This window comes from Atractosteus spatula, chromosome 7, assembly GCF_055471065.1.
Source record: "Atractosteus spatula isolate fAtrSpa1 chromosome 7, fAtrSpa1.hap1, whole genome shotgun sequence".
Taxonomy (NCBI): domain Eukaryota; kingdom Metazoa; phylum Chordata; class Actinopteri; order Semionotiformes; family Lepisosteidae; genus Atractosteus; species Atractosteus spatula.
The window spans coordinates 63448139-63471470 of NC_142712.1; the positions used below are offsets into that span (position 1 = coordinate 63448139).

Sequence of the window (23332 nt, forward strand, 5' to 3'; positions counted from 1 at the left end):
AGCCTTGAGCGCAGTCCTGTAATGATGAGTGATGAGCAAGGCTGTCTGGCTGTGGTGTTCAGACCCACACAGGAATGTTGCTGCAGTAATGGAGAGATCTCCTCAGTACTGGGTGTAACCAGGTCATCCCTAAATCGTAGTTTTACATTTCCACACTGTTTATGACCCAGTAACACTGCCAGAAATATGAACACAAGCCTGGACCAGCATGAGAGTTGTACATTTTCCTTTTATTGCGCACTGTCAGAAATACAGCGTGCTTTCGGGGTTTTTCCACATTGAGTCTGGATGAGTTTCCTCTGTCCCTGAAGAGTGCAGCCATTCTAAACAATCTATAACCAGACAGGGTAGGTTATCACCATACTGTGTTGTTGGCTTGGACAGCTAATGAATCACTTTTCAGGACCATCCCATTACAGTCCTTATATTCTGAGCGGTATATATTGGTATGTAGAGCAAGCGCAGTTCAAAGTCATAGCCCACATCAGGGGGTGCCAGTCTGTGCATGTTTGTGTTTTGTTTTGCCTTTTTTTTTCTCTTTTTCGGTACAAAGAAGGATACAGACTTCTGAAGGAGAGGCAGACATGACCTCATTTCCCTGTAATGGAGACTGTGTGTTAATTAGGTAGTTAATGAGACTGAGTGTGTGCTCAGTAGCCATGCTCACCCACGCCTGTTTCGGCTCGGATTCTGGATAGGCTTTCCGATGGACAGGAAAAAACCCTTCCAGGCCCCTTCTTGAGAGTGTGTGTATCGGAGGCAAGGCAGAGGACCAGAGTGTTTGGGAACGATGCTGCCTGTCCCCGACCCCAGCCTTATCTCACGGGGTTGCCTTGTGTGTAAGATAAGGGTCCCAGGTATTCGCCAGGTGCTTCATGTTCTGTTCTAAATTCATGCAGCGTTTTAAGAGCAACCTGGTTAATTATGTTACTGTCATTCAATATCAACAAGCATTTTTCTGTGGAGGCTATACAAAATGTAAATTAGGTGTCTTGGAACTCGGTTTTTTGTTAGTACAGGATTATGAAAGGACTGTCTCTTTGGGCTCTGCTCCCACTGAGCCATATTGATGAGTCCATCAAGCTCACAGTTGAAACCTAGTATCTGAGAAGGAAGAGGATTTCATGGTGGCAGACGGATTCTTCATTTTTTTTTCATGCTTCTCATTGCTTCTGGCATGTCTTCACTAATGCCTTAATCTTGCCAGAGCAGAGCCCTTGGAGGTATACTCTAGCTATCTCCTTTCTGTTCTAGAAACCAGTGGGAACATCGAACACCTGGAGCGATATGATTTTAATAGAGATTAACAGGCTTTTTTTTGGATACTTTGTCAGCCTGAGAGTTAAGAAGGTCTTTTCTAAAAATTTCTCCTTAAGCCTGAAAGCAGTTGCTTTAAGTTTAACAGGGGTAAAATTCTGAGTTCAGAACTTTTTTGTAATAAAACATCTCTGAACTTGCTTTCTGTCCACAAGAGGGCAGTGCTGAGCACCATGATCTTCCTTGCTACCCAACTAACAAGTTTGTTCAGAAGGTTATCCTTTTCACAGCGGGGATGAAAGACTGAGTGTAGCATCTGGATCTAGAAATATTAAACATTTATAACATTTCTCTGGAATTATTCCCAAAATAAAATGGATAATCTTCCAGTTAAAGTATTTTTTAGAGCATAAGAGAGGTTAGAAACCAGAGGAGGACTTTTGGCCCAGCTGGTCCATTTTGTAGTTAGCAGCTTATTGATCCAAGGATCTTAACTATCCTGTGACAATATTATAATATTTGGAACATTCCCCAATCATTTAGACACTGAAATACTATTTTACTTTTTTTTCTAGGTCTGAGAGAGTAGCTCCTGAAAGCCCTTGTAGGGTGTGGTCACTAACAGTGTGTATTGCCAAGGGGCAGGCCAAAGGGAAATTACTTTTTCTGACTTCTACAGCAGCGTGCGCCACCATATATGCGCGAGCTGGACTATCAACAAGCTAACTATTCTTTCAACAGGCACTTTGTTCTGTGTTTTTGGCTGTCCTTGGTGTGTCTGCATTTTTCAAGTGGGAAAGAAAAAAGGACTAGTTACCATAAACATGTTTTTTTTCTTTCTCTAACAATTGAAGAGTATTTACTTGATCCTTCAGTTGTTCCCGAGTTGGCAGCACTCACGGGAGCTATAGTCGCATGCTGCGATGAATGTTATATGGCAAGCCTTTGAACTTCGTAAAGCCAGTTTCAGTTTTAAGAGAGTGACATGATAGCCATATTCCGAAAGGTCTAAGGGAGGGGTTACTTAAATGTAATATTAAGTCTGCACTGAGATATTTTAGCATCATCATAGAACAGGAGTTTCGGTCCTAAACTCACCTCTGCTGCCTGACCAGCAAAGCAAGCTTAATGCTGAATGTTCTACAGCGATACAAGACTCTGATGGGCCAATTTCCTGGACTTGGACGTGGACAGTGGGCATCTTTCCTGGTCGCCTTCAGGCTCTTGAGGCTTTTGTAGGAAAGGTGAACGCGTGGCTCTGGCTCACAGGGTGTCTGTCGGCAGGTGTCCGCATGCTGGACGGTGAGGTGACCGACGCAGTGGAAGCCCAGTCCCTGAGCCTCAACCCACAGCACATCGATATCTACAGTGCCAGCTGGGGCCCGGAGGATGATGGGAAGACTGTGGATGGTCCAGCCAAGCTGGCCAAGGAGGCATTTCTGCGCGGCGTCACTGAGGTGAGTCTTTCTCTCTCTCTCGCTCCTGTGCCAGACAGAATGACACTAGCCACTTCTATTACAACATGAAGCGCATGTGCTATTCTTATTCATCATATTTCAGGCAAGCGATGGGCCATCAGACTTAGTTTTGCAAAAATTCTTGCAAAAGGAACTTAAGATGTGCTGAGTGGTCCAGCTGGTGACCTCACATGCAGTTTAACCTCAGTGGTCCAGGCAGGTTCCCACCTGGGTCATGTCACTAGCAGACTGGGACCAAGATTCCCCAAGAGACAATGTGCAGTGGCCTGAATGCCCATGAGAGTAGGGTGGGAGTAGTCAGATTGGTATCTCAACTCCTGGTAACAGTGACCTCTTCTGGGTGCTTGTGGTGCTGTTGTTGAGAATTGTGCCCGTCCTCCAATTTGTACTGAACCTTCCTAAAGTGTTAAAAAAACAAGCGTCTTGAAAGCAGGATGGCTAAAGGAATCAGACTTCTTCATTCTCCCCTGTGTGCAGTTACATGGTTCTTATGTAGAAAGATATTCATAATGGATTCTGTGTTTTGTTTTTTGATAGACATGTGGAGCTACATCAATAAAATATAGTAGTTCAGGTGGGTAGCTGCGTCAGCATGTGTAGGCTGCAAAGGAACAAGTAATGGGTTTATTCCATGCTGAAAAAAAGAAGAAAGAAAACGCAACGTTTCGGCCGTGGAGCCTTCTTCAGGTGTGGAGCCTTCTTCGCTCACACTTGAAGGAGGCCCCACGGCCGAAACGTTGTTTTCTTTCTTCTTTTTTTCAGCATGGAATAAACCCATTACTTGTTACATCAATAAAATGGCATTTTGTGCCTTGAATGTCTAGCAAAGATGTTTTTAGGGAAGGTGGCCATTAGTCTAAGTAAGTCTCTAGTCCTATGATGAATAATTTTGGAAACATTTTACGAAATACTTTCAGGTTCAAAATAACCTGCTGTGATGTTTTTAAAGGTTATTTTCCTTTTTTCTGTAACCACCTCTTCTTCTTGCCTACTTTGACTATGGTGGGACTCAGATTGAACACAGTGTGAAGTAATCCAGTCCTTTGGCAGAATGCCCTTCATTGTTTGATTTAATTCTTAGGTTTCCTGCTTTACCTTAGTGGTAACTTACTCCTGGTGAGAAGAGATTGCTATCCAGAGAAATGGCTTTAATTCACAGTTAGACCATTTGAAAAGTTGCTGAGATAATGTATTTTACCACAGAGCAGCAATAAAAAAAAGTCAGAAACAATGACGACAAAAGATTTTATGACCAAATGCACTATATTTAATTCAAAATTACAGAAGACTCTAGGTGCATTTTATGTAATATGCACATCTGTATGGCTTGCAGCATTAACAGTATGTGAGTGGTATTTGGGGAGTCGAAATGCTATATTAAAGGGCATTTAGATGATCGTTTCTCTTCTGTTAAGATTTAATATTAGACTTTTTAGTATCTTGTACTTTTATTCTCATACAGACTTCCTTGTGCTTTTTTTCAAAAAAGTAGACTTTCTTTAAAATATTAGATCAGCATCTCCAGTTGCTAATGGTCATTGATGTCTGCCCTTCAAGTCCATTTAGGCTAGCTGAATGCTGAACACAGTGGGCTAGAGCATTTAGAAAGAAACGCATAGATATTAATCTTATGGAAATTGGATGCAGATTTTTTATTAAAAAGGTAAAAGAATCCAGACAGTCGTGTTTCTGCCTTGATGAAGCAGTCAACAAATTCTTCACCGAATGCCAGAATGGTTTTTTTTGTAATCGGCGGTTTAAATTTTCTACATATTTGTGACCAGCAATAAATGTTTATCGAGTTTTAAAACAGATCTGTTTTTTGAGGATGCATGGCAGTCATTATAGAATTATCCTTTGTCAAATGCAGTCCTGGTTGCTTTGCTTGTGTATGACATCCCTATAGTTGGAAATTACGGAGGTACAGTTGTCTCCTATTCAAGCATTTAAACAAAGAAGCAAGCTTCACATAATGGTGCAGGTACATATGAAAGTGATGGCAGAAGCACACAAATATGAGTGATCAGGGCTTTGAATGAAAAGAATAGAAACTAGGAACAGAATAAGGCCTGCAGAGCCTCAGATGAAAAAGTCATTTTTTGCTGCTGTTAAGATGCGGTTCCTTGTATTCAGGTCTCTGGCTGTGCAAATAAGCCACAAAACAGGGCAAAAACAGGCAGGTGTGTACATGAGGAAATGAATGTCCACAACTGTGAACACTCACTCTAAGAGGGCTACATCTGGTAAACATCTGTTTCAGCAAATGTTTTATTTGTAATTCTTCTGCATCATGTTATTCCTCTATGCAGTTCTCTTTCATCATTCAAAGGATGAATAGGACTCTGATGCAGTTGACCTAGTGAGCGGTTCAGGGCAGCTGTGAAAAGCAAAACAGCCCTCAAAGCAAAAGAGGTCTTGCACGCATAAAAACCCAGAAACAGAATACAGCGAAAGGGGCTGAATAGCTTATGCTCTTGCTTTGTACTGTTAATGGTGGAGTTACATTACATCAAGCCCATGCATACATTGGTGCCTTTTCTTCTAAAGAATGTCATTCATGTGTTGAGAAGGTCATGTACAGTTTGCTTTTGTGTAGGATCTTCTCTTTGTTTAAACAGCTGGCTTTGTTTTAACTAAAGTAGAATATGATTAGCGCAGTGAATTGAAAGAAGCTGATCCTGGCATGTTAACGATGCACAGATATTCATGAGAGGTCTGCACCAGAGTTCAGACTATTTCATACAGAGCACAATAGCTAAAGGACAAAGCTAGATGAAATCGTATTGCATTAATATTTAATTGCACAAAATAATAGCTCTTCCCTCTGTCCAGTAATTACAAATGTAAACTTCCTAGAGTCATTTTTCCTTCATTATGTAGTTCAGGGAGGCAATCTGGCAGTGTAAAAAAATATAAACATCATAAATTATACTTTTTTCATATCAGTGCTGTGATATGACTGTATTATATTTTTAGGTTACGCCTGTCTTGTAATTCTGGATCTTGTTGGGGAATTTTTGTATTTTAGTTAAAATTTCTGCATTATTCAGTTTTTGTACCGTACAAGTTTAATGGACGTTACTTTTAGATGCAAAGAGAGGACCTTGGTATCAAACCATTGAACACAGTTGTGGTGTTTGCTGTGATGCAGCCTGCAGGTCAATGTTTTCTTGCTGTTTCAAGCCTCACGCCCTTGGGGAAGGTGGAAGGGGTGGAGTGCACTCCTTCACGCACACGCAGCGTGCGCGGATCCTCAGCTGCGGTCTGTCTGTCTCCGCTCAGGGCCGAGGGGGGCTGGGCTCCATCTTTGTCTGGGCATCGGGGAACGGCGGCCGGGAGAAAGACAGCTGCAACTGCGACGGCTACACCAACAGCATCTACACCCTGTCCATCAGCAGCAGCACCCAGAAAGGCAACGTCCCCTGGTACAGCGAGGCCTGCTCCTCCACCCTCGCCACCACCTACAGCAGCGGGAACCTCGACGAGAAGCAGATCGTGAGTGCTGGGGACCGAACCGGGGGACCCCATCGGGGCCACACCAGGGTTGTACTGGGGGACTCAACGAAGCTGTACTACCAGCTGTACTGGGAATAGTCCCTCAGCTCTCTGCCATGGCCATACCAAGACTGTACTGGGGGGGGTGGATTCTACTAGGGCTGTTCCAAGGACTAGGAACATTACCAGGGACTTTACTGGAAACTGTATCGGGGCCATACCAGCACTGAACTGGGGGACTTTGCCAGGGCCATACCAGGAACTGGGAACAGTACCAGGAACTCTGCTGGAGACCCTGCTGGGGCTGTACCAGCACTGTATTGGGGCGCTTTTACCAGAGCTCTACTGGAGGCTCTGCTGGGGCTGTACTAGGCCATACCAGGGACTAGGGAAAAGTATTGGGGAATGTCATGGAACCGTTCTGGGAACTGGGGACTGTAGCAGGGCCATACCGGTATGGCAGGCTGCACAGAAAGATTGGGGACACGTCACTGAGTTGCGTAGTTTCACGTTGGCCAGGTATCGGCAGCCTTTTGTGTTCTTGTGTGGCTCCAAGGTGATGAGAAAATATAACTCTAGCTTTCAGACATCAACTGAAGATGGACGTCCTTAAGGAGCGGTCTCCCACAATTGAAGTTTTAAAATGAAATGCAGTTTTTTAAAACCACAGACTACAGGTTCTCCTGCGGGTTCTCGAACACCAGGGGCACCTCCATCTCTTCCGGTTTCGTGCTCCATCAGGGCTCGCTGTGTCGTGTGGTTTGGCAGGATTCAGTTTTGGAGACGGGCGTTTCGTGGCGCGTGCAACAAATATTAGCAGTAGTAAAGACTGGCATGTTTTTAGAACTGATGCGTAATCATTCTTATTTGTATTCAGCATATTTCCAGGCGTGTTCATGTGACTGCTAATGTCCTGAAAGGGGTGTGCATGTGAGAGGGGGGCTAAGGCAACGGGAAGCATCATTATTAAAATGTTGACATGGCAACGGCTGAAATCAGTAGGCACCATGTTTTATTAAATGCCAAAATGCACTGGGAGCCTGCAACCCTTGTGGCTCTCAAAATGCTTGGTTATTGAAGGACTTTTAAAAAATGCCTCCTTTGATCTTTTAGGTTCCTAGCTCTGCTGGTTTTCAGAGGGATTTAAAATCCGTTGGAAAACTGTGGTAATCTGGAGTGCCTTATTCGGGTACCTCAGGTTGTGAGGAGCTGAGGTGCAGTGAAGACTGTGCTATTCTCAGATCGTTTAGGCCCCTGCAGTGTCTACAGTATATCCAGAGTAGTATAGTGTCTGTTAGTGCAGTCGTGGGATGGGGATCCTAGGTGCTGTCAGCACCTTGCTATCTGGGGTGATGCGTCCTGGAGGAGCCTAGAGATTGAACTGGATTCAGGAGCAGAGTGATGAGCGTGAAAGGGAGTCGTTTTTGTCCCGGGACCAGGGCGCGGCGGTCAGAGACAGACCAGTCCAGAGATGGGTGCCACAAAGTGTTCCTCCCGCTAACAGAAGAGAGTTTAGTGTCATCTGCACTGGGTGGAGAAATGCTGCCATGGCAGAGGGCATGCCTGGCAGTGGGGCACAGGAGCGTCCTGCTTTTCTAGACCTGCCAGGGTTTTAGTATTATTCCCACAACACCCCCCTATTCTCTTAGCACTTGCTTTTTGTGGGGGGGGCTTCTGCTGCAGCAGAAAATCTGTGGGGTTTCTGAGTGTACTTTTCTCAGGCAGTACAGGTCAGGCGTCTGGAAAGAGAAACGTGTTGGATCTGACACGCTTAAGTACATGCACTGCATGTCCTGGAATCTGTACTCGAAACCTCACCGCTCCATGTGGAGGAATAGATTTCTGAATCCATTGCCAGAGCTGTGAAGCAGGGCCCACATCCTCTCCAGCTCAAAGCTTTTGTGCTGCTGATCTACAGTATGAATATTAAAAATGACCACAGGAGTACAGAGCTAGCTGGAGGCAGTGGTAGGTCTCTGCACATTTGCTCATCTGCTGCAGGTGACTTGAGGAAGATATTTTTCCAATCCTGGTTGGAAAGGATTAAAGTATAGTATTTTGTTTCTAAGGTTAAAAATATATGTGGAATAGCATTCATGATTTTAGGGATTTAATCTTTAATTAAATATGGAATATAATGAGCATGCCCTAAATTTTGCCTGAAATATGCTGCCTTTTAGATTCACTTTTGATCATGTGTTTTTGTCCCCATTTACTTGAATCAGTGGAATTGTAAGGGGTGCTTTTATTTTAAAAACAGAGAGAGATAAATGTTTGCCTGCTCTGGGATTTACTCATTCAATGTGAATCATTGCATCTAATTTCTAAAGCTTTTTTTTGCCTGCAGCAATTATATAGCCTGTAGGATTCTTTTTCCCTGAGAGCTGTGTGAGACAATATGTGCCTTTTCCCTATTCTCTTAATTTGAATCTGGAACAAGGTGCTGCTGAAATCTCATCTTCTCTCCCTGTCATCACCCCCTGCTCTGTCACTCATGCAGAGAGCAATTCTTTATGCTTAAACTCGTGCTCTCTGGGCTGTCTTGGTTAGCACACATCACTTAACACTTAAATCCAATGTCCTCCACTGGGAAGACGCTGTTTGGCAGGAATCTGCAACGTGGGAAGCTAATTATTTATGATGTCCTTTCCAGTGGCTGCAAGCCTATAGGTACTGTATGTAAATGGAGGGGTCCCCTCCCTGACACTCACTCTCTCTCTGAACTCCCCCAGGTGACTACAGACCTCAGGCAGAAGTGCACAGACTCCCACACAGGAACCTCTGCCTCTGCACCCTTGGCTGCTGGGATCATCGCTCTGGCCCTCGAGGCTAAGTAAGTGCTGGAGATGCTGGGGTACGAATGGGGTCTTGTGTGCCGTAGTGCCTGTCTCAGCCTGACCTGCTTTGCGTATCTGATTTTCTCTGCATATGACAGGTTCAATGGCCACCTCTTGTTTGTAATCTTAAAGAGCTGTGCTTGTGGCAAATGACAAATGACCCTGGTCTCTTCCCAGAGACAGGAGTAGACAAAGTCAGGTTGTGTCTCTTTGGCAAAGCAGCTCCTGGTCTGAGCCGCTATCAGGAATAATCTACAAGCTTTCCAATTTCCCAAGACTTTCTCCTCAGTTGCACTGTCTCTTGAGAGCAGTCGGGAGAGAACAGTGCTGTCAAGCATCCTGTCTCTTTCTGAGTATTAAAGCATCACTTCTGTGAGCATGAATTTTACTGTTCAGGTGAGCAAGATAAAATGAGTCCCGGCCCTCTTCACACAGTCTGTGTGTGATTATAGGTATGCCAACCAGGTTACGAGTAGCTTTGTTACTTATTTCAGTAGAACAGCACCTGCCGAAACCTTTTATACTTGTTCTTTCGTGTGCCTGTGTCTAACAGCGGTGGTGGTCTTTGCCTAGGAGGTTGTGACTGGGTTTTCTTGTTCTTCCTACAGCCGGAACCTCACTTGGAGGGACATGCAGCACCTGGTGGTGAGGACCTCGCGCCCAGCTCACCTCAACACTAACGACTGGAAGACCAATGGAGTGGGCCGCAAAGGTAACCCCACCACACCCCAGCATGCGTGGGGTACAGCTGCCCGCCGGCGAGAGGGCGGGGGCTCAAGGCCTGTGGTGTTGCGTTTCTTAATATGCACATGATTTGCACCAACCGTTGATTCCATTAAGCACTCTTTGCAGACCTCTAGCATTTGAGAACCACTCGAATGCTAGAGGTCTGCAAAGTGTATAGAATGTATAGAAGAACAGGAATATCTGCTTGTGTCACTGAGCAAAAAAAGATCATTTTAAGCATTTTGGAGGAAATGTACATTCCCCCCCCCCCCCCCCCCCAACAGACACAATTTGCAATGGCAGATCTGCTTCACAAAAAAAATTTGAATTTAAATGAAATAACTGTGCATGTCGTACAATTTAATTTTATTTTCTCTTTCTCTCTCTCTGTGCAGTGAGTCACTCCTACGGCTATGGGCTTCTGGATGCTGGTGCTATGGTCACTCTGGCCAGGAATTGGACCAATATGGGACCGCAGCAGAAATGTGTGCTTACCATGCTGTCAGAGCCCAGGTGAGAAGACAGGGCAAAGAGGCAGACTGCACTGGAGCCTAGAACACCAGTACTGCCAATGACTGAATGCATTTGTACCCTAACCTTGTATAGAGCATCAGTAAAATACATAAAGGGATAGAATACATTATCCCATATTTTTCCTTCAAAGTACTGTAATGAGAAATGTCAAGTTGGCTATCCTGTAGCACTGCCATGAAGCCTCCAGCTGGTTGTTATATTTCCAATTTAAGCATGCAGCTGCAAGCTGATTGTGTCACAGAGCTGTTTTTGATGTGTTAAAAATAAATCAACTTTTACCTCCAGCAGTATTTAAAGAAACTTATAACTTTTTCCACACCATCTTCAGCCTTCTGTGCAGTAATCAATGCATGCACGGCCAGCTGCCTACTAACTTCCTGGTGACTGCCTCTTGATTTCATTAACTCTCACAGGCCAGGGATGTGGGAGTGAGGGAAAGAGATCTATTCAGGAGTGTTAAAGTCAGAACAGAAGTATTTTTGACTGCAAAGCATTCAATTATGAAGCACGAGTAACAGTGGGCCCTACCAGCCTGGTACTAAAGCTGTTAGCCTCCCTGCCCAAATGCCCACACCACGTCAAATGAATTGTTCTAGAATGCCATAATCTTCTTAAAGGTTTTGGCGAAAGAGTGCAGGGAGCCAGATAGTTTACAAAGGGCACGAGCGGAGCCTAGGGACAGAGCAGGGTAATCCTGTGCCTGGCCCACAGACAAAGCCAGGAGAGAAGTTAGGAGAGAGAGAATTGGTGATTTTGCCCTTCTCTACAGAAGTTGTAGTGGAATTGTTGCATATGTGTGAAGGTGCCGTCCAAAGAACACATGATTAACTGAGTGTCAAAAGAAACGTATCTATTCTAACTGTGACAAAATGGCCAAATTTGCAGCGTTAAAATTCCTGACAAAATCAGGACAGTGAGTTGCACAACAACACATTTTGTTTTCAGATGTGACTCAGATTCATTATGCTGATATGTCATCCATTATGCTTTTGTCATCCACAGGGATGATCAACAGAGGGTCTGCTGTGAGAGATGTAGGCTAGTAATGTGTGGGGGGCAATTGTTCCTAACAATACAAGCTGTACATCTGCGTGGTACGCTTCAAAGCAAGTTGCAGATGCTGTCTTGTGGGATTAGATCCTGTTACTCTCACAGTGGGGGACAACCATGTGCCTGTTCACTGGTCTCTGAGCCCCGGATGTCTCACTTGTCCCAGTTAATCTTCCAGATGTTGAGTGGTGCTCATGTCTGGCGATTATGGCTTTCAAGTGAGGTCCCAGGACTTGTTGCCATTACTCACTACTGATTCTACAGCCGAGACCACCGCACTTGAATCTCTCAATAGAAAGGTCTGTTTACAGGACAGTTAGCCTATCATTTCGCCTGTCTGTGCCACACTCGCTGACATCGATCACAGCTGTCCAGACAAAACCTTGATCTTGATAAATGACACTTGGCTCCACTAGGCATCCACCTGAAGAGCTGCTCCAAAATGCCAATGTCACAAAGGCATTATTCTCTTGATAAGTAGGACATATCGATTTCCGAGTTCTTTTTTGATTTTCACAAGGCTTGACGTTCAACAGGTTAAGTAATTTCATTCCTTGTGCCTAATCTGCTCTTTCACTAATGAGGTGAATTAATGCTTATTCAACAGTCACTCAAGTACATCATAGTCATTAGCGATCAATTAATCAAAATGACACTATAGACGGTTGCTCCATCTCCAAAACCTGCATGATTTATTTTTCTAGAACCATGCATGCATAGTTGATAACTTCCTCTTGATGCCCAGTATAGAAGCTGAAGAGCTGGTTACATTGTCCCCGGTAATGAATTGGTATTCATACATACAAGGAGTGAAGTGGAGACTGTGGAATTAAAGCCCAGCTGCCTGGCCCTGTTGTGTTTAAGAAGACAAAAACAGGAAAAGCAAGCTGCCATGGTATTCATTTTTTCTCACCCCTTTGATTGTTTTGCAGGAATATTGGGAGCCACTTGCAGATCTCTAAGGTTGCTGACGCGTGCGAAGGAAAGCCAAACTTCGTGAGCTCCCTCGAACATGCCCAGGCGCGGCTCACCTTGACCTACAACCGCCGAGGAAATCTGGCCATTTATTTGACCAGCCCCAGAGGAACCCGTTCCACTCTCCTTGCTCCCAGGTACGGCCCCGGCATGAGAGGGGCTCCTGGGGGCCCGTCATCACATTAAGCTTACATTTCTTTCTTGTTTTTAAGGTCGTATGATCAGTTTCCAATTCATATATTATTTCCGATAACAGGATAGCAACCTAGGGTGTTGGCGGCATATACAGTTGGACTGTTTGCATTTTGTTAAAGAAGAAATATTAAAGCATGTTTCAGGGCTCTGACCCTTCAGTGATCTCTTCTGCTCCCAGGCCTCACGATTACTCCTCCGAAGGCTTCAATGACTGGGCTTTCATGACCACCCACTCCTGGGACGAGGATCCTAGAGGGGAATGGACATTGGAGATTGAGAACGTGGCCGGAGCCAGTGACTATGGTAAGACCAGGCCTGGTGTTTTGAGAGGAGAAGCCTGGAGATGGGATTGTGCAGTGGCTGGAGCCGGTGGGGCTGGGAGATGAGGAATGAGGGGGCAGTGCTCTGAAAGGGTTAGAGGTTACGGACTTGGAGACTGTGTGGTCTAGTGTCGATGCTAAGGGATGAGTGATATGAAAGTGAAGTAGTACACTAGATTCGTGTTTTGTTTTCATTACATCATAGCCCATTTGTTTCTCATGCCTCCCCGTAAATCAGATTAATTAAATCTCCCAAAGTAAATCAGATGCCGGAGAACTCCCAGTCTGCTGTCATCTCCATTTATCTTCCAGGCAGCATGGCCGTAAATCAGGGGTTGCAGAGGGGTGGTGGTGTGGAGAACTGGACCCTGTGAGGGGAACCCTTTTCTAGTATTAGGAAAGCAGGATTTTAACTCAGAATACAGATCTTTTCCTTTCATGTTCACAAAACTGTATGTAAAATAGTGTGTTCATCTGTTTACGTGTGTATAAAGGGGGAGTTTTTTAAACTTGGTCTTACGTTTCATAAGTTTAGGTGCATTTCCCACAGCAGCTGACTGTACTTCTGGTCTCTTTGCCCACTTCTTCTCTCTTGTTTAGGGACCCTGACGCAGTTCACTTTGGTTCTGTATGGCACTGGCGACAGCTCCCCCAACGTCTCCAGATCTGACTACAGCCAGTCGGCGAACGCCAGCTGCAAAACCTTCAACATGGAGCAGGTCTGCATAGGTAGGTGTTGAAACAGTGGGGAGGCAGTGACCTCTGCAGGCTTCACCTAGTATTGTTGTCCAGGCTGTAGGTGAGCTGAGGGATCTGGAGGTCTGCAGCCCTGGTCCTGGAGAGCCTCTGTTTCTAAATATTGGGAACACTTGGAAGCTACTGAGCAATTAAGGAAGTAATTAAAGGAACTTTGATCCTTGGGCGCTGGATGGTATTCAGATTTATGTTCCCCATGATCTTTAAATCACTTAATTAACAAATTCCCTTTTTAATTTATCACAGATTGCTTCAAGTCTTTAGAAATGGTGATTTAGTGGCTAACTACAAAACCTGCAGGATCTGGGCTCTTCAGGACTGGGGTGGAGACCATCGGCTTTTTCTGTATGGGATTAGTAAAAAGGTGTCTCTGGCTGCTCATCAATGAAAAACAAATTGCCTGTAAAAACAGATGCCTGAAGTGCTAAAACCATACGTCAGTTTTAGTATCCACACTTAATAGCATTAATGAAAGACTTAAACTCCCTTGGTCCTGTGTGTGAAGCTTTGATTTGTGTAGGCCTGAAGTCCTATATCATGAGAGAGATCTTTTGCACCCAGGAATCTCAGACAGCTCCTAAGACCTGGGGCTGTCTGCTTTGGCACGTCTAAGTGCAGGCTATGAAGAGAGAAGGCGGTAAAATGCCCCTTCATACCTGGCTGCTACTCAGCTAAGAAACAACCGTGATGTGCTGGAATGGCCCTTTCCCACTGGCACACCTGAGTAGACTAGAATCTTACCCAGCGCAGTTCGGGTCTTTTTGTGCTATTCAAAGTACAAGCCACCTGGTGGCGCAGTCAGCGGACAGGGAGACAGAGGTGTGGGGTCTGCTGAGATCCAGTCCTGTTATCCTTTCACTTAGTTAGTGTACAGATGCAGAGCAGTCACTTGGAAAATGTTACAAATAGCTTAGCCAGCATTTTCTTTTTATTACCCATCAAAATTGTAAATCAATACTTGGTCACATTAGCAAATCCACAACAAGCAAGCTACATTCTCTGTTATTTCAGTTCCAAATGCCTTGATCTTTGAGCTCCTGAGTAAGTCCTTTTTGCAACACAAATTTACACATAATGCATTTCAGAATAATTTTCTACTTTTGTTTTGGCAAAACTGCCTTTTGTACACGCTCTTGAGCTTCCAATGTTAGAAGAGAGCCATGGTCGCTCTTCTCTTTCAAGTGTTCTGTGACAGACTGGCATGATTAACTCGGCCCCCAGCCGGTGCCAGGCAGCTTGTGAGGACTGTGTACCATGGCAACAAAACAACCTGTGTGAAACAAGCTGTAGTGCCAGGGCGTGCCAGTGAAGAGCCCACAACACGCCGTCTAGTAGGGGCATGAGAGCCACAAGCAGGTGCGGTTCAGTTGACGGGGCAGTGCCATGAAGAGAGAGGAGTCCCCTGCCTGCCACAGGCCCCTGCGGCTGTGGACGCCATCGCTCAGGGAGTATCACGAGCTACAGGTATTCTGAGGTGCTGGTGGTGGCTTCAAGTGACCTGACAACTTCCTGGAAGCAATCTTGAGAGTGAGCACAGCTGCGTGACACAATTGGCACTTTCACCTGGGGTTCAGAGGGCACCACTGGTGAACTCTGAGCTCACTATCACTTGGGCTGACGTTGGGGGTGGGGGGGGGGTAGAATTTGGCACTCGATCTGATTCTGAGCACCAGTCTATTAAAGACTGAGGAAGGTGGCCGTTTGCTTAGAACTCATCTTATCCATCACCAAAAAAAGAAACTTATTTAGAAATCGGAACTCTTACAAGCTTACAAACTTGGACAACAATATTATAAAATCTGCCTTTAAACCTCTCTGCCATTATCATGATAAATTTATTAAAGCCCACGGATTAGTTTTGCAGATCCTGTTTGCCAGTAGTCCTAGAGTTGCTTGCAGAGTTCAGATCATTAGAGTAGAGTCGGCGATAATTACGGTCTGTGAAATCAAATGCAATGGCGTTTTCCTCTGTGGTGGTAATCCTCCCTTGTGCACCTGTCGAGCTCCAGGTTACAGCAGGCTGCGGCTGCGACTGCTCAGCCTCCTCAAGTGGAGACGGGTCCTTCTGACCCTTGGCTGTGTGGGACACTCACCAGTAAGAGTCTCCAGGGCAACATCTATTCATGGCAATCTGCCTGTCCTTTCTCTGGGCTTTTAAATATAAACTGTCTAAAAATAAGCAGCGGGGAGTGTACAATACTCCTTTGCTCTCTGCAAAAGTCAGACATTGAAGGGTGACGAGCACTTTTGTTTTTGGTGTGGGTGGGCATTACTTTTGCAAACTACACTGTTACAGTTTTCAGATTTCTTTGAATTGCCCTTATATGTCTCACTTATTTATTTTTAATGTTTTTGTGTAGTTCCGCTTCCTCAAAATGCCCCCTCTGGGCTCCAGTGTTACAGACTGAAGCCATGTGGGGAAAATGGTCAGAGTCGACGGCGTCAGTAGCGTCACGCCCGGCGAAAGCAGTACCTGAGGGGAAATGCATGTGCGGCCCGTTCAGGGCTGTTTACAATTGGATTAATAATTCAGTGCCGGAGACGAGCTGCTGGGCCCGTCTCCGTGAGTGGCAGCTTTTATTAGCAACGACGCATGTTGTAGGAGCTCTGCTGGGCCCTGCCACTCCACAGGAGATAGGGAGCTGTCACTGTCCCCCTCCCCTTTCCCTACTCTTTACCACTGCGTTCCTCTCTATAGGAGAAAAACATCTACTACAGTACGAGCTCGAATCAATCCTACTGTGACCTCCACCTGTCTTTCATTTCACGCGTCTGTAGTGCAATTACTGCTTCTAATATACAGCTCTCTTGGGGAATAATCAGATTTATTACCCTGTTAAAGACCATGACCAAAATTATTTTTTCCTCCATACCTCTTTTACAGAAATAGTCATAAATCCTTAAACCGAGTCTCCATTTGCCGTGTAAAATGCCTTTCCAGGTATTTTCAGCACTGCTGGAGCAAAATGCATATTTCTAGGACCACTCCATTTCCAGTGCACGCCCTTCGCTGAAAGGATGTGGTTATTTCTGTCCTGCTGTTGAACAATTGATGGACGGCGAGCTGGAGTGTGGTGTGAGCCATTCGGTCAGAGATGCTGATGAAGAGCCATTGTTTGAGCCCTGGTGACTCCCTTGTCCTTATTGTACACTGAGCTCCTGGGGCTGAACAGGCTCGCTGGCCTGCTCTCCTCTGTCTGCTGTGAGCAAGGAGCCAAGTGCAACAACCATTTTGTGGCAGGAACCTTTCTCAAAATGCTGCAAACAAAACGGTTGTGAATTGGGAGGTCCAGAGTAAAATGCATAATCTAGACAATTTCTTCCGAGAGGTGAAAAAGAAAAGACCTGGATGCTGGGTCAGGAGGTCCTTTTAATTTGAGCTACAACAAAACTAATAAATTCAGTTATTCTCTGTAATAAAAAAAGAAATCTTTAAGGATGTCAGCAGCAATAAAAGATAAATAGGTTTGCAGTGATAATGCTAATACAAAAAGCGGGTGTAGTCGATATTATTTTAATTGACTTGGTGCTCCACGGTTGCAAAATGCATAAATAAAAAAAATAATTGCCAGGTCTCCTTAGGCAGTGGATGTCTTAAAGCAATAATGTAGCGTTGCATCAGTATCGCTCTGCAATCAGCAAAGCTTATTAAAGCACTCCTACCGCACTCCACTGCCTGTGTATACAGTTTATTGTATTAATATGCTGTTGGCTCTAAAAAAATTGAACATCTTAGTCATTGGAAATTCAGTCAGAATGGGCAATTATAAAGAGAAATGTTTTCATTTCTAATCTTTGTCCCCGAAGGTATTAATTTTGCAAGAGATGATCATGCACTTCTCTCCATGTATTGAAGTGTGGTAATATTTGTGATAATCTAACTAAAAAAATCATTTTTTTCCTCATTAAACTGGTGCATTGGCTGACACTGCGGTGCACTCCCTTCCTTAGGGTACGAATACAAATGAAACGCTCTCCCCTCTCCTCGCCTCACCTCGTCGATCGCGTACAGCACGTAAATAGTGTACTTAATAAAACGATCCATGCAGAGATGTGAAAACGGGGGGCTGTTTATTATTCCCGTTTTGAAGGGAGCAGTGGAAGGTCGTCGCGTTGTGACCTTACACAGGCTCCTGTTAGCCTGCCAGACTCTCCCACAGGCAGGACCAAGTACCTCCAGCCTCACTCTCCGGCTTGAGACAGAAGCCTTTGACCTGGAATATTACAGCCCTGGTGATTTATAGACCTGAGAGGGGGAGAGTATATTGGAAATTGAGCTGGAATGTCTCGGTAGACTTACCCCTGGTTTCCTCCACTCGCTGTCCCCAGATGAACCCCAATTTTGATTTTCATTGGTGTGCTACAGTACCGTGAAAATATGTTTGCCACAGTGTAATTGGTCTTTTTCTGGAATGAGAAGTATAGTAAATGACTTAATAATATAAAACATGTTAAACAGAATGAACTGATGGAGCAGTAAAGCATTAGTAAAATCAACAACTTCAAACTGATGGAAAGAAATGCAAATTCTTAACTTCTGTGCCATTGTATTGGATATTATAACTTTAAATTTTACAACAACTTCATTGTTTATGGGTAATATCTTTGGTTTAATAAAAATTCTGTAAAATTGAGGCAAGTTAAAACTTTTCCTTAAATTAGCAATTAGTCTAAAGAGCCTCATTACACTTATTTTCTTCCCTGACGGGGGAGGTTTTGTGTTTTCTCTTAATATCTTTTACTCTTACAAATGGGCTCTGCGTTGTCCCTTATGTGTACCATCAGTTACAGAATACCTTCTTCATTCTTTAATTAAAAAAGTGAGGTGTTTAAAACAGTGTAACATCAGCACTAAAGGCTCACTTATACATGGGGTTTGCACATGTAGCCCAGAAAGGTTGAGCTCTGCTCACTGGGGAATGACCGAGGTGGTAGTGAAGAGATACGCTTCAAGTCAGTATTTTTGCATTTGGACCGATTGGGAACTCTTCCACTCCCGTTCCTGTCACTCCTCCCTCACCCTCACACTTGACTCCCTGTTGCTCTCTTGTCTGGGAAGTTGTCTCTGACTCTAGTGGTCCCTCTGCAGTCATTCTCCTGTGTGTGTTTCTGTCTCTGCAGAGTGTAGTCCTGGGCTCTACCTGTACCAGCAGGGCTGCGTGACAGACTGCCCGCCAGGCTTCACTCCCGGAACCCAACAGCTGGATGTCTCCCTGGAGAACTGGGTGGAGCTCTCCTATGTTGAGGCCTGCCTGCCCTGCCACCCCTCCTGCCTGACCTGTGCGGGCCAGCTCCCCACTGACTGCCTCTCCTGTCCCCCGCACAACCACCTGGACTCGTTCTCCCACACCTGTCTGCACCAGAACCAGATCCAGCGCGAGTCCCCCGGCCTGGCCCGTTCTGGCGACAGCAGGGGCCTCCTGAGCCCGGAGCTGTCCTCCCACCTGCCCGTCACCATGGCGGTGCTCAGCTGTGCCTTCATCGTTGCCACGTTCGTGGGGGTCTTCGTGCTGCTGCAGCTGCGCTCGGACAGTGCCCCCTGTGGCGGGCAGACCAAACTGCACTCCCTGGAGTCGGGGGGGGGCATCCGGGTGGGCTTTGGCATTGGCCGGGGGAGGGTGGTCTCCTACAAGGGAATACCCTCGGTGTGGAGGGAGGACGGCTGCAACTCCGAGTCGGAAAACGAGGAGTTTGATGCCCACAACGAGAGGACTGCCTTCATCAAAACGCAAAGTGCTCTTTAACCCCCTCTGCCACCCTGTTTCTGGCGCCACCTCACCCTCTCTCCCTTTAAGACCCTTACTTTTCAATGGACCTTTCTGTTCTCTCTGGAGTTTTGGGAGATGTTTATTGATTTTCTTCCTCTTCTGTTATTCTACGTGGTGTTCTTTTTTTTTGTTCCCTGTTGGTCTGATGTGGGTTTCCAGTTTTGTCCGGCTAGAGGAGACGCACGGCGAGGATGAGGACATGGAGAGTTAGCCCAGATCGAACCGAGCTCGGGGTAGGAGAGGGGTGGGGGAGGCCTCTCAGGCAGGGAGAGGATTTCCCTCTCCTCCCATACTCCTCACATCTGGGGTCTTGGGTATTAATGGGTTTGGGAGAGATGGCCTGGAAGATGTTAAAGTTTCCAGTTTCGCAATCTGTTTCACGTTTCAAAATAAATGTAAGTTATTCTTGGGTGTTTTTCCTTCCTCTGGTTGTTTTGTTTTCCCCTCTCCATGGAGCTGCTCTGGTGCCAGTACCAGGGAGGGGTGAACTCGTAATGCACAGGAAACACTTGCCCGCTGTTCTGTGATTTCAGCTTAAGCTGTTGGAGCTGCAGGGCACCAGCAGATGAGTTGGCAAAGATGAGTCTTAGCACTGCACACCTAATCCTAGTTTATGCAGCTCAGCTCTTCCTCCTCTGCATTTATCCCGGAAAGAGGTTTGTCTTGTGCCGCCTACCTAACGGATAGGAACTTCCCTTGGTTTTGGAATGCAGGCTAAGAATAGGATCCCAGCTCAGATGCATTGGGTAAAAAATGAAAGCACTCATCCTATTCATGGAATAAAGACAACAATAGGGGAATTTAGAGCTGTTGCCTCTTCACAAGCACTTGCAAGTGTCTGTAAACTAATAACAGTGGTAATAGTGTTATCATCCACCCTTTTCAGTTTACTGCTGTAAAGCCCTTTTGTGCTTTTCTGTTTCTTTCTAAAGCAATGGCATTGGCATCACATTGTCATGTTTGCACAAACTGCGATTTCTCACACACCCATCCAGGGGCATAGTGTTGAGTGCTGGTACCAGAATTGAGCAGTAGCTAGAGAAATTCAGTCTGTACTATTCCTTGATTTTCAGCCAAGGGCCAGGAAACATCCCCGCTGCTTTTTAAATTATTTTCTTTTGCTTCCCCAGTGACAGACAGATTTGAGATTACATTGCAGTGGTATCTAACATCACTTCTTGCACCGACAGTTGTCAGCTCTACTGTTCCCTGACATGCAGCTCAGCAAACATGTCTGCTGCAACCCGTATAATGCACTAGCTCCCTCAGTTGGAGCTCAGTTATTGTAATCACTGGCACGTTACAAAGGTTAAAGCTGCGTTGTCCAATACAGGTGCACCTCCCCCATCACCACTGCAATGCCTGATTTGTCATGGTCTGTAAATTTGAATGGCCACTGGAGGTGAGGATTAATTAACCAAAATGGTTTTGAATGTGCATGCACGTGCAATATTTCAGATGAAGGGGAATGGTGGGAGTAGCAGCTGAAGGTGTAACTTGTGAATCCTGTTAAAGGGCTCAAATAGACTTCTCCTAAGAAGCTTGGCAGTAATGGAGGACTCTCTCCAATAGGCTGGATTTCATGCACTACAGAGCAATTACAATAATGCTTCCAAGACAATCTTCAAGCTACATTTTATGCCATGTCTGTGACCAGTGCTAGTCCGCTTTTTCTTAATGATCTTTCATGGATCTTTCAATTCAGCTGGGTGGCCAAAGCACAACCATTTTCATTTTACCTTGAAATGGAGCGTTTTGTGTGTGCAATAAGTGGAACCCCTTGTTAATGTGGGCGTGTCCCTGTGGCTCTGGATGAAGGCTTGCTACATGTAGATTTTATCCTCTTTTATATTGTTGATACAACTTTTAAGAGCATAAATTATTTTATATAGAATGATAATGCTGGCTTTAAAGAGCTGCCCTTGGCATTAACAAGCAAACTAACAAGAACAAATGAGATCTCTGGCAACATCTACAAATGCTGTCTAGTCAGCTTCAAAGAAGGTGACTTTAAAATATGTACTATGCAGTTGGCAGCTATGGTTATTAATGCTTTGCTTCTTTTTAAGGTATTTTTCTTAACTGCACTGAGGGACATCTATGGAAATGTGTGAGAGGTTTTTTCCTCTTCTGATAAGAGCATTTTCTTATGAGCTTGGATCCTCTTCTATACATCAGATGTGAAGCACTTTGACCTGTATCTATTCCATGCTGCAGCACTGAACTCTCATCTCTTCTGTTATTTTTTGAGAGGTCTCTTGTATGCTGTAGGTAGTCCAAGCCTGAAATGGAAGTGGTGATTCCTAGTCTACAAAAAAGGCCTGGGAGAGAGGTGGGAATGCTGTAAATTGTAATCAAATTCAGGCTTAAAGCAAAACTTCAATCTCCATTTAAACATGCTACCTGGATGTCCTTAATCAGAGTTTATCATTGATTAGAGGACTCTGGAAGATAAAGTGATAGAAGGGAGTGAGGAATGTCAACTTTGAATGATTAGCAACACAAACATCTTTGTTTAATTTTTTTCAGACATGGAAGCATTAACTACAATTCTCAAAAATGTATCAACTGTTAAAGCTCTGAGCATGGAGCTCCATCTGCTGTTGGTACCAATGCATTCTAACTCTTATTGGCACCTTCTACTGTGTGCAAATGTGCTATTTAAAGTGTGTGTGGTGGTGGGGGGGCTTAATCTTTCCTGCTGTTTGTGAGTATCGAAATTTCTTTTGCTTATATGCAAAATCCACAAGGCTGGACAGCTGTAAAGTCACATCCTCTGCAGTGTTGCTTCTAGTCAGTTTTCACAGCAGGGGGATGAAAGGAAAGGGTAAACCCGTCATATGCAGCTTAGAGAGAATTACCAAAGACTATGTACTTTGTTTTAAGTATATAACTTTTTTTGGTGATGATCCCCAGCTTGTCAGTCTGTAATTTCTTGTCATTGTGGGAACTTGTGTGATGGAGTTGGCATAATTGAGGAAAAAAGGATGGAAAATGTATTTTTTCCCCCTGCTTCTTGGAATGTATGCATTTTCTCTTTTTTTTTTATATGAATGCTTATAAAAAAGGAAGGGTAGGATCCTGCCCTCACGCTTGGGGGTGATGAGTAAACCAGTGGGCACCTGCTGCTGTGCTCAATACAGCAAAGCGGATGCCCTCATCATGACGGGCATTGGTTTGCTGTATGTGGATGCCCCATGACAATCGTTGAGGGGTGTGGTGTGCTCAGATTTCCCCCTCACGGACACAGGGGACACCCTGTATGCCAAGGGCTGGAGTGCCCCACTGCCGTCTGGAAGGAGCTGCTCGTCTGTCGCGGGGCCTGTAAGCCCTGTGGGCACATGAGCCTGTCGGACCTCCATGGGCTTCACTCCGCGAGCCCTTGGGAACCCCCCCATCTCTTCCGTTTCTCCCGGTGAGGTTGGCAGCCTCTCTTGGTTGCCCTACATTAGCGATGGTGATTTATATGAATACAATTGTGTATGACTGCCTGGGATGGAGAAAAAGAATTTAAAACAAGGCCTATTTTTGTACTATATCAATGGTGCACAGTCATTTTCTTGTAATTTAAAAGTTATTTTGCCTGTTTCCTTTTTATTTAATTGATGTCAATATACTGATAAAATAGATTCTAAGTAAAAATTCAAAATATTAAAAAAATCTATGCAAACTAAATGTCTTGTCTTTTTTTTTTATTTGGTAAAAGATCAGAGAAGCTTTGGTATCCAGACGTTGGGGCCAATCCAAACATATCAATACGTACAATAAACGGTAACAGCCAGCTCTATCCACTAGGGGGCACTGTAGGCAGTTGCATCAATCAATTTGCAACACTTCAGAACCTGCAGCCTCTAAGTGGTCTAACAGACTATCTTGTGTGTCTATTATAAACAGAGTAATGCAGAGTTAACGATGCCTGAACTGTATAAAGATGAGTACTA

The 23332-nt window shown here is 44.9% G+C and overlaps 1 protein-coding gene across 2 annotated transcripts in view; it reads left to right on the plus strand.

Annotated features, from left to right (window-relative positions):
• LOC148831637 (furin-1-like) overlaps positions 1–23061 on the plus strand; it is a 103266-nt gene extending 80205 nt beyond the window's left edge. For both annotated transcript variants that reach the window (XM_088921533.1, XM_088921532.1), the window contains exons 8-16: positions 2542–2714; positions 6018–6230; positions 8963–9063; positions 9676–9779; positions 10189–10306; positions 12310–12489; positions 12726–12850; positions 13468–13596; positions 18745–23061. In XM_088921533.1, coding sequence (XP_088777659.1) covers positions 2542–2714; positions 6018–6230; positions 8963–9063; positions 9676–9779; positions 10189–10306; positions 12310–12489; positions 12726–12850; positions 13468–13596; positions 18745–19367 — 1766 coding nt within the window. In that variant the 3' untranslated portion in view covers positions 19368–23061. The remainder of the gene's footprint in view (positions 1–2541; positions 2715–6017; positions 6231–8962; positions 9064–9675; positions 9780–10188; positions 10307–12309; positions 12490–12725; positions 12851–13467; positions 13597–18744) is intronic.
• Positions 23062–23332: the final 271 nt, after the last annotated feature.